Below are 10,968 nucleotides of genomic sequence, written 5' to 3'. Positions count from 1 at the left end.
GACCTCCAAAAGCAAACTGTTGGCCGCCCAGGGTCAGCTGCGAGACCTTGACCGTTGCAGTTTTCGGGGGGGAGTTCTCGTAACGGAAGTTGCTGTAACGGTTTGGCCAGGAGTTATCGATTCCAAATTCGTTTTTAAAGCTTTCGATTGAGACCTTCGCCAAGAAATTACTTGAACTCTGAAGCACCTGAAGGTAACTGTGCGTTTATGTTTGCTTGATGGATTCTCCTTCAGCATAAACGGCGAAGCAGTTGTTGTGTAGGTGATTTCAATTCCATTTGCAGCTAATTACTTCATGACCACAAGCCTCTCTGCACTGCACGGAAAACGCGCGCAACTGTCAAAATGGTTTCAAACGCACGTGAGCGGTTTGAAGTTCTTCTCGCAATTGTGTGACAAGCGAGATACAGGCAATATTTATCCCTGAGCCGCGCTCACACACAGTGTGTTTACGAATGGAATGGTGAGGGCAGCGATCGCACCACGCGGACGGACGAATTTTACGTGCCACGCTCGCGCCCCCTGTTTCTGCTCATTGTGCCCCCGGCTGTACAGTTGGTGGACACGCGGTTTTTAGAGGTCAGTATGGAGCTGGAGTTTTTAATATGCTGGTGCTGGTAGTTGTTTTGGAGGGAAGCCCGCGCACCGTTCGTCGGCTTCTGTGGACGACGGTTAATTGTTTCTCCTTCGGCGATGGAGGCTTCTCTTTCTGGACGATGAGATGGAGATATCTCATGGTCGAACTGCACCGTCCAGCTCTTTTCAGATCTCAGAGTGACACAGACCATTCGGTGATGTTAAAGGAAAAGCACCCGAGGTTCAATATGTCCGGTAGCGTAATGGATAAGCAAGTGGCGCAAAAAGTTGATCTAGATATCTGAGATGTTAACTCTGGTGAGAGTCAGCTGTCTCCAGCAAAGAGATTCCATCATGGAGTTCGGTACTGCAGTACAGGAGCTCAGAACTTCTAACTACAGCAAGGATTCTAACCAACCGAACTCAGCTCTAACCAGAACCACCACAGAGATCTCAGAGACCTCAAAGCCGCTATAAATCAAAAAGTTCTCACCAGCTTGTTCATCAGGTCGCGGACATCCAGGCAGTTGGTGTGCTCATGAATGCGTCATGCACACACCTGCTGGCTTCCTACTAACCATGTGTTCATTGCTCCATCATTAGCGGCTGCTCTACTGAACTACACACGCACGTACCAGTAATGGTGGGAGGACAAATTACGTAAAGATAGTAATGTTAAACGAACCTGCCCCGTCAGACCGCTCGCCTGCACACTGAGCCGACAGGTGGACAGAAGCGATTGTATGTAAACACCACTAATCGACTTGATTGATTGATTATTTAGCACGCCCTGTCGAAGGCCATTTTAGCACCGGCACCGTCGTCTAGCAAATGGCGTGTAGGTGTTGTGGCGATCTCCTTTTTTTGCAATGCAGAGTAGTGTTCCAGGTCTTCCCGCTGGAAGTGACTTTGTTGAGAGAGAGAGAGAGATGCTAAATTAACTCATCGGTGGAGCATCTAATCATTGCACGCATCAAGCAAGGGTTAGAGAGCATCTGGAAGCCACTCGGACCCACTGTGTGCCGATCGATTGGCTCCACGATCGAGCGGACGGCGGAAAGAGAGCGAATACGGTCCACCGCTAGACGGACGGTGTGTGACGGGTTTTTGTTTGGACAAATTGCTCTCGTTCAGTCGGGGAAGTGGAGGGGCATTGAGGGCGCCACCAAAAAGTAAGGTTAGCGGAGAGCGAGGACGAGAAGCGATGCGACGCGCTTTGCCGAACGCTTTATAGGAGTGCTTTCCGAAGCGTGCCGGTTCCATTGGAAGCTCTAACCAGCACCAGCAGTCGCCTTCTAACCGCTAACGGGTGTGGACGGGTTGTTTTTTCGAACTTTGTTTCGGTCGACCCCCAACCACCGCTTTTTACATATTCCAAAAAACCTGCTACTGTTTACGGTGAGGTGCGTCACCGACTGTTGTGCTCTGTGTCAGACCATTCCAGTCTAACCTGTGTCTAGTGCGTTTCGGTGTCGATCGGTGGTACAAGTGATCTTCGGGTTTATCTAAGCTCCCCAGTGCCATCTATAAACCATCACGCCAAAGCAACCTCAACGGCAGCTTGAAGGATTCGCCCATCATGAACATGCTCCAGGATGATAACATCGACAATGCACTATCCGTGTTTCGCAGTGACAGGTGGGTTGTGTTCTAGTTCTGGAAACCTCCAGTGATAAAATAGAAGCTTCTACCAGGCTCAAATTCTCTACAACCCCTCTCCGAAGTGATGTCAGCAGATCTTGCATAATCTGCTATCAGAGTGCTCCAAACACGAATTGTAACGCTTCAATGGTGCAGGGGTGGTATCAAGAACGAATGCATCATATATGCGATTGGTGGATGCACTCTTGCGATAAGCATCACGAGTTGGCATCATGTCAGGAATTGCACACTGTCACCCACCGGACATTGGAGGGTCGTTCGAGCGTAGAGCTTGGCGATATTCGAAGACTTTCGTTTCGGACATCCGAGATGTGAAGGATGTCTAGGAAAGGTCCAGCGGGAAGAGATAATAATTACCTGCTAATTATAATCACATTCCAAGTGGCGTTACCGAAGGCTTGCGGAAGACTTCCGTGCTGCCGTTCGCAGTACATTCGCGCCACACACTACTCTTCAAGGCCGCACGGTCGAGATGGGTTTGGAGTGGTGGTAGATTTCGGTGGAGACGGAAGTAACGATTATTTGCCCATTATGCGTGGCTCGCTTCGCTATGGTCGGTGTGGAGGTCTCCATTTGGGTTACTGTGCTTTCGCCACTGCTTCAACTTCAAGAGTCACTTTACACTGTGCTGCTAACGCGAGAGAGAGAGAGAGAGTGAGAGAGAGAGAGAAAACCTTCACTTTTCGACGATCCGTTATCGAAGGTGTCGAAAGGTGTTGTTAGAATGAAGAATGTCACCTTAGCAATAGGGCAAAGGTCCCAAAAACATCAGGTCGCTCCCGCTCTCACACACGCGCGCGAGCCACACATCTTAGGCAGCTTTGATATATTGATTTTCCATCCTTTCGTTTGCCGTGTTTCATCCGCAGGCAGTTCATCGATAATTCAAACTCTGGCATTCCACCACGCCCGCCAAGAAGCGCACGCGACGACACCAGCGCCAACGACCGGTAAGTCAACACGCAAGACACAAGTGCAAACATTCGTGCGCCGGTCGAGGAAGCGTGGCCCGCAGATTGGCATTGACATTTTCCCGCCACCTTCTCTGACAAGGGTGCTAATTGGGGTGACGAAACTGACAAGCCGTCCGAATCTAGCTTCGTTCGTGGGGGGGGGGGGGGGGGCGGGTTCGGTATTCGGTACCGGAGCACCAACAAAAAAAAAGAGCTGGCTGAGGTTTGGATTGCAAAAAAACAAGAGGAGAAACAGCAACGACCGTACCTTCCAGAACCGACGGTGGTGGTGGTGGTGGTCAGTCAACGTATCGTGACCCCAAACTGCCCGGGAGCTGGTTCTTGTCACTACGGTGTGTGTGTGTGTGTGTGTGTGTGGTAAATTAATCGTCCACCCTCCGACACGCTTCACAAGCGGCTAGGGAGAGGGTTTGCTATTGCCTTTTTTTGCGCAATGACAACCGAGCCAAGCCAATTATATGATCATTGCCCTTGGTGCGCAATGATGGGACGGTTCGAGTAACGCCTGGTCGTATCGGATCGCTAGCCGCTGCGATCCGCTTCCGAGACCGTCCGCTTGTCTGTCTATAGCTTCTGGACCAGAAACGTCTAAAGTGTCCAGTCACTGCTATGCGGTAGAGGAGGAGGGACAAAAGGGAAAGGCACTTCGAAGGGCCCAAGTCAAGAACAAATATCTAGGACACAAGGCGTCTTGGACAAAGAAGGTGGAACTTGCCAGCTCTCGATGGATCTGCAATGTAGTTACTATCTCCATGTAGAGGTGAGTCACATCAAGAATTGAAAAGTCATGAGAATTAACTTTGAAGAATCAAGAGATTCTGGGTCAACCTGGGATCAAAGAGTTCTTCTTCGGCCTAACGACCTCTTAGGTCATGCCTGCCCATTTCTGGCTTACTAGACTTAATGATACCACGAAGTTGGATAGTCAGTCCTCGCTAGACTAGATAGACTATTCAACTACTTGGTGTCAATAATTCTAGTAAGCCAGAACTGGAAATCATGACCTAAGAGGCCATTAAGCCAAGAAGAAGAAGAAGAGCTTCCTGATATTGGATATTGGACATTGGAGACTTGAAGACCCGAGTCGAATTCGACGACCCCTTTAAATGGTTCTCAATTAACCCTTAAAGAACACGCAGTCTGAAATCAAAAACAAGGTAGGGGCGGTGTTCTTTGGACCCTGTCAGCTCATTAGCCCAGATACGCAGCACGCAGTTAGGTAAATTGCACACCTCCAAACACCTCCAAAAAGGGTAAAGAACCGATTAGGGCCCGGCCGCTATCATGAAAGCTGCAAACCGTTCCGAAAGCGTGTTCTAGGTGCGTCCTTGAAATTCGCCCACAGTCGTGCAAAAGGATGCGCACTGTTGGAGCGGTTCGGTTTAAGGGGCAAACAGCAACCGGTTCAACCGGTTTCCAGTGCAGAAAGTACAAACCAAAAACACTGCACAATCGCACAGAACGCTAAAGTGTCCTAGGTCAATATCGTCCGGCTCGCCCTCGGACGGCGGGGGGGGGGGGGGTTCGCTAACTTCTCTTGTCTCCTTCTCCTCATCGTTTCGCTTTCGTTTTCGCGCCGCAAGTTTTTAGCCGAACCGGTGTAACCGTACGCGTGGCAAGGTCAACGCCAAGAAGGTGCGAAACTGCACCGATACGTCGTGGAATGCGACCGGACGGTGTACAGGCGCATCGAAGGTTTCTGCCGAACGGATAAGAGCGACCGCGGACAGCTAGATAGACGAGTTACCAAATGTTTCCCCCAGCTATTGGAAGTCATTGGAGAGAGGAGCTCAGGAGGTCGGCTAATTCGTTGCTCGACAACTCCACCGCGGTACGTGGTCGGGTCGCAAGGGATCTCACCTCCACCCAGGTGAAGACCGTTGACTTCAGAACTGGAACTAGCTAATTGCACGCGTCGTGAGCTCGCCGCCGGCTGGATGCATGGCACTACCTGTCATGACCTTCGCTGCACCTCACATCTGTACTTCGCGACACTGTTAAAGGTCACTCAACTGGCATCGAACTTCGCCGCGGAGTGGTCGGCGCTGAAGAGTTGATCTGGATCTGTGGCACAATCTCTGCACAGCGGTCAGCACGGTTTGCCTTGAAGTTATCCATGCGTCCTCTTGTTGTTTATTTCCATTTTCTGCTGAGGACATGGCAAGACGCAAATTGTTTTTTTTTTTGTTTTCGTCTCAATCGTCTTCTTCGGTGCGTTTCCTTGTCGTGTTTCTTCGCCGCCGATCGGCTAACCACATCACTATAAATGAACCGCGCTCAACATCTGGATCTCATTTCTGGATGTTTCTGGGAGGGTTTTGTTTTTTTTTGTGTTGTGTCTCTTCTTGGAGCCCACGGCTCAAAAGTACGTCACGCAAAAGACTCTGCTCTCGTGACATCACTGTGGGGCTGTGGGAAGAAGTTTTGCCTGCGGTTCTTCTCGCTGTACTTTCGGTACCGATAGTGAGGGCAAAGCAAGCAAAGCTTTGATGCTCGTTGGCGATGATGATTGCAAATTCTTGCTTGCTGGACAAAAACTCGTTTCGTTGGTGTTGAAGTGTTCCTTCCTGTCCCGGCACCCGGCGACGACCGGGCGACGGAGATCGCGTATCGCGGCATAGACAAGTGGCCTCCATGTTCTTGGTCGCCTTAGGGAGCTGTGTGCCCTCGTACACCGGATCTCAGGGGTCGACGGATCCATCTGCTGTGTCCTCTCCCACCAGTTTTTGACTTTGCAAAAAAAAAAGGGCGAGGTGGGGCAGGCAGCAGGAAGGCCACATACACACACTATCCAGCAAGATGGAGGATGGAGGCTCGCGCGTTCTGCGGCCAACGCCACTTTAAAACAGCACCGGTACGCCCGGACAAGCTTCAGTGTGCAGCTAGCAGCACAACGGTACGGGGGCACAGACTCTCTTCGGCGGGCTTTTCAGCAAGCATTATCCGGCTTGGGAAAAACAGCGAAACGCGTGGGAAGGTTCAAGTCTTTGAAGTGTCGGCGAGCACGGCAATAGTGAGCGCATAGTAACTGCGTGTCCGGATTGCCACTCCCCCCTGTTCACGGAGCTCATTCAGGCAAACAAACAAAAAAGTGTCAAAGTGTTTGAAAAGCCATTCTAGGCAACGGTGCAACCGGAGTGTGGTCTCGGTTCCAATCGCACAGCAAAACCTAACCTATATCAGAAAACCGCCTGATAACCAAGGCGGATCAACAGAAAGCCCGGCTGATAAGACGCCCTGGTTCAGTTCTCGCCCAGTAAGTGTGTGTGTGTGTGTTGGTGTGGTGCGTGGCGAAGGTTCATCAGGTCCACCTTCTAATCACACACCAGTGCCCTGTATACATACTGCTGTGCGTGCGTGTTTGTGTGTTAGACAGTGATAGCGCATCGACCGTTTGATACCGAAATCGAACCCACGAAAGGCACACTTTAATCGGGAAACCTTCGACGAAATCCCAATAAACACGGCTGTGTCACGACCGTCAGCCCTCAGTTGAACTCTGAACCTGTTACGATACGGTGCTCCCGGCCAGTGCGGTCGATCTGGTCCAACGCTCACTCAATTTCCGGCGTGGCTCAGGCCTCAGTAGCGTGAGAAGCCCCAATTCGATCTCCATCAAACGGTGCCTGCGTGTAGTGTCGTCACTCAACCGGAGCCATAGCATCCCGCAACAATGCCTCAACAAGAGTAAGTGTTGACCCTGTCTGTTCTCCCCCCCGGTTCGGTGTTCAACCACCTGTGCTCGTACGTTCTACGTGTCTGTCAACGTGTGTTCTGTGTGTGTTCTAACTCAACCTCACCATACATCTCATGGAAGGGCTCTAGCTGGTGCCTGGAGGAAACCTTGGAGAGATCATCTATCATCTGTCTCTTCAGGGCTAGACATACTCGGAATCCTACTCTAGAAGTCATCTTCAGAATATCTTCTTATCGAGAGGACCTCTCTCGTCTGGACATATCGCCCAGATCCTACTAACTGCTACTGATGTCCTATAAACGTTCCTCATGATTCGTCCATGATTCGTCCAAAAACTTGCCAAAAACGAACCTTGACCACTCGCTAATGGCTACCGCGCAACAGCCCCCGGCTAAGCACCCCAAATTCGATTCCAATCACCAGTATCAGTCACCGGGCAGTACGTGGCCCCCATTGAGGGTACGTTATCTACATCAAAGGTTCAAGTTCATGTTTACCTCGATAATTCCACCAATTGCAACTTCACTGAGATATCCTCCCGAAGCGCGCGTGTAGGAAGATAATTTCCACCGTCACCATTTTGGGTTGGAGGGGGGGATTATCGCCCATTATCGCACCCTTATAGTACCACACGCAAACATGGTGGATTTGTATTCCTTTTTTTTCTGCAACTCACTCTCATGCCCATTAAAAACCATTGAACAGTTGTACAAATAACTGGTTGCTAGCTGCTTGTTCTTATAAGTCAGTGTGTTTGTTTGTTTTGTCTGTGTTTAAAGAAAAAAAAAACTCCCCCCTTCATTAATGAATGTTTCATCCGGGTCTGTAACAGTTGCATTGACGCTTGCCTGATAATTGTTCGTGATCCGTCTGCGGGTGGTGTTCAAGTGAATCTCTGTGTGATGTGCGAATGTGACGTCTGTGACCTTTTTTGTTTCTTCCCGTCCATCCTTCCCAACATGGATACTCCGGTGTCCGAAGTCTCCGGAAACCCCTCCGGAGGGATGACACACAACTAAAGCTGCCCGTTGCTGGTATTAAACTCCTTATCGTAGCGAACCATCGAACAATCCGGCAGTAATGGCGTACAATGCGGTGCTGGTACTGTTTGACGTGCTGGCGTTCATCGTCAAGTCCGTGTACATCATCGCGCGCGGACTGTTCGAGATGGTGGTGCTGCCACCGGCACGGGATGTCAGTGGCGACATCGTGCTCATTACCGGGGCTGGGCACGGTATGGGCAAAAACCTCTCGCTGCAGTACGCCGCCCTCGGCACCACCGTCGTGTGCGTGGACGTGAACGAGAAGACGAACCAGGAGACGGTAACCGCCATCAAGGGCAAGGGTGGCAAAGCGTTCGGCTACACGTAAGAAGGACACGAGGTGTTGTGCGATTGTACCGTCCACATCTATCCTCACTGCTCACTGTTGTTTTTGCAGCTGTGACGTCACCAACCGTCAGCAGGTAGTGGACACGTGCAAGAAGATTCGCGACCAGGTCGGTGTGGTCAGCATTCTGATTAACAATGCCGGCATCATGCCGACCCACTCGCTGCTGCAGCAAACCGAGAACGAAATACGCAAAACGTTCGACATCAATGTGTTGGCACATTTCTGGGTAGGTCAACGCTTCCACCGGCTGATCTCGCGCTGATTCCACGTTCTCTCTTCCCCCCGTTACAGTTCATCCAGTCGCTGCTGCCGGACATGATTAAGCAGAACCGGGGCCACATTGTGGTGCTGTCGTCGATTGCCGGTATGATCGGGTTCAAGTATCTGGTACCGTACTGTGGCACCAAGTTTGCGGTGCGCGGCATCATGGAGGCACTGTCCGAGGAGCTGCGCGCGGATCCAGCGAAGCCAAACATTAAGTTTACCACGATCTATCCGTACATGGTTGATACGGGACTGTGCAAGCGGCCGTACACACGCTTCCCGAGTCTGCTCAAGATGGTAAAGCCTGACGATGCTGCGGCCGCCATCATTGATGCCCAGCGCCGTGGATTGATTGAGGCGTCCATCCCGAAGTATCTGCTGTACCTGAACACCTGGTTCCGCAATCTGCCACTGCGCGTGGGCCAGGAGTTTGGCGATCTGCTCGACACGGGTCTGCAGTCGGATCTCTGAGGGACTCGACAATCGACCAACGAAGAACCAGTCATTGTTAACTACTTCGTTTCTACTTATCGCTCTAGTGTTGTTACAAAAAACTGAATAAAACCTACTCCTCCTTAAGGCTGGCGCGTACCGATAACTGACTGTCGATCTTACCTCTCCTTCAAAGCTGTCGAGACGACTGACTGGCTACATCTGACCCCATTTTAACATCCTTCCCTTCTTTCCACAGCCAAAACGCAACACCGAATGCCGGCGTGAAGATGTATAATCTGGTGATCCTCATCATCGACATTGTCGCCATGTTGGTACGATGGATCTTTCACACGCTGGAATCGTTCTACCGGTTGGTGGTGCCACCGGCTGCCGACACCGTGCACAACGATATCGTGCTGATTACCGGCGCCGGCCACGGCATGGGACGCTGTATGGCGCTGCAGTACGCCCAGCTCGGTGCGACCGTCGTCTGTGTGGACATCAATGAGAAGATGAACGCGGACACAGTCGCCACCATCCGGCAGCAGCGTGGTAACGCATTCGGTTACATGTAAGTCCAAAGTTCGAAGGTTGTGCGAAGTTCAATGCTCATCCCACTCGGTGTTCCGTTCTAGCTGTGACGTCACAAATCGTCAGCAGATCATCGAGACAGCGAAGCAGATCCAGCAGGAGGTGGGCACCGTTACGATACTGGTGAACAATGCTGGCATCATGCCGACTCATCCACTGCTGCAGCAGACAGAGACAGAGATACGCAAAACGTTCGAAATTAACGTTATGGCACACTTCTGGGTATGTGCAACATGGCCGCCATAGTCAGTTTTGCGGGAGGCACATCAATCAATAAACCCCCTTACTCTTTTTTGTTTTAATATCCAGCTCCTGCAAAGCTATCTACCCGGCATGCTGGAGAAGAATCGTGGCTACATAGTGGCGATGTCGTCCGTGGCCGGATTGTGCGGACTGAACAACCTGGTCCCGTACTGTGGCAGCAAGTTTGCGGTCCGCGGCATTATGGAGGCACTGGCCGAAGAGTTGCGGCAGGACGCGCGTAAACCAAACATCAAGTTCACCACCGTCTACCCGTACATGGTCGATACGGGGCTGTGCAAGCGGCCCCACATGCGCTTCCCGAACATGATGCGCCTGGTAAAGCCGGAGGAGGCGGCCGCCGCCATTATTGATGGGCAGCGGCGCGGTCTGGTGGACGTCTCGATTCCCAAGTACCTGCTGTACCTGAACACCATCATACGGGTGTTCCCACTGAAGGTGGGTACGCTGCTGCGCGACTTCCTGGACAGTGGTGTCGAGTCGGATCTCTAGGAGCGAACCTTCTAGCGCACCACAGACTCGGTGATTCGGACGTTCGTTCGTTCAGTAGTTTAAGTAAGCAGTTAACGATCAAGCTGGATCAAAGCGAAAGCAAAACACACGGACCAACCACAGCCACCGATGCAGTAGCCATCCATACTAGTGACGAACAGTACTGGGAAGTTACGATTACTCTAAGTGACACATTGTTGCGATAGCATGAAACCAGAGAAAGACTAGTGTAGATATCTGTCCACCAAACCTCTCACTCTCTCTCTCTTTGTCATGTACACCTTAGCGAAATATTTTTTATAACAGGGATGGAGCAGGATTAATCAAATAAAGTGAAAGGTGTTTTTTTTTATATGTTTAATACGGATGTGGTTTAACTTGAAATTTTCGCCCATCAAAACGGATGACTTAGGCCTCTGAGACCTGTGAGATGTAGACTCGCCTAGATCCGTTGGGTTGTTAATAGACAAGCGGATGCTGATCCCGATTAACCCCTCTATATTACAGCTAATAAGACTGGGTCACGATAATGGCACTGGAGCGCGCAAAAGTCTTCAAGGTAAGTACTAACTATAAGAAAGCCTTCCCAAACTAGTACAAGAGAGATAAAGAGAGCGAACGAAT

The 10,968-nt window shown here is 50.9% G+C and overlaps 1 protein-coding gene across 3 annotated transcripts; it reads left to right on the top strand.

Annotated features, from left to right (window-relative positions):
- Positions 1-1,643: 1,643 nt before the first annotated feature.
- LOC118504498 (short-chain dehydrogenase/reductase family 16C member 6) lies at positions 1,644-10,707 on the top strand. 3 transcript variants are annotated; one of them, XM_036039025.1, is made up of 5 exons: positions 1,644-2,214; positions 3,108-3,188; positions 9,257-9,571; positions 9,636-9,813; positions 9,901-10,707. In XM_036039025.1, the coding sequence occupies exons 1-5, from the start codon at positions 2,156-2,158 to the stop codon at positions 10,342-10,344; spliced, it is 1,077 nt and encodes a 358-aa protein (XP_035894918.1). In that variant the 5' UTR covers positions 1,644-2,155; the 3' UTR covers positions 10,345-10,707. The 3 variants fall into 3 exon arrangements, with proteins under 3 accessions (XP_035894918.1, XP_035894928.1, XP_035894935.1); XM_036039035.1 differs by lacking the exons at positions 1,644-2,214; positions 3,108-3,188 and adding an exon at positions 4,817-6,899; XM_036039042.1 differs by lacking the exons at positions 1,644-2,214; positions 3,108-3,188; positions 9,257-9,571; positions 9,636-9,813; positions 9,901-10,707 and adding exons at positions 6,078-6,899; positions 7,965-8,276; positions 8,350-8,527; positions 8,593-9,163.
- Positions 10,708-10,968: the final 261 nt, after the last annotated feature.

The sequence above is a fragment of the Anopheles stephensi genome, chromosome X (assembly GCF_013141755.1).
Source record: "Anopheles stephensi strain Indian chromosome X, UCI_ANSTEP_V1.0, whole genome shotgun sequence".
Classification (NCBI taxonomy): domain Eukaryota; kingdom Metazoa; phylum Arthropoda; class Insecta; order Diptera; family Culicidae; genus Anopheles; species Anopheles stephensi.
This window is presented reverse-complemented; position numbering and strand designations above follow the sequence as displayed.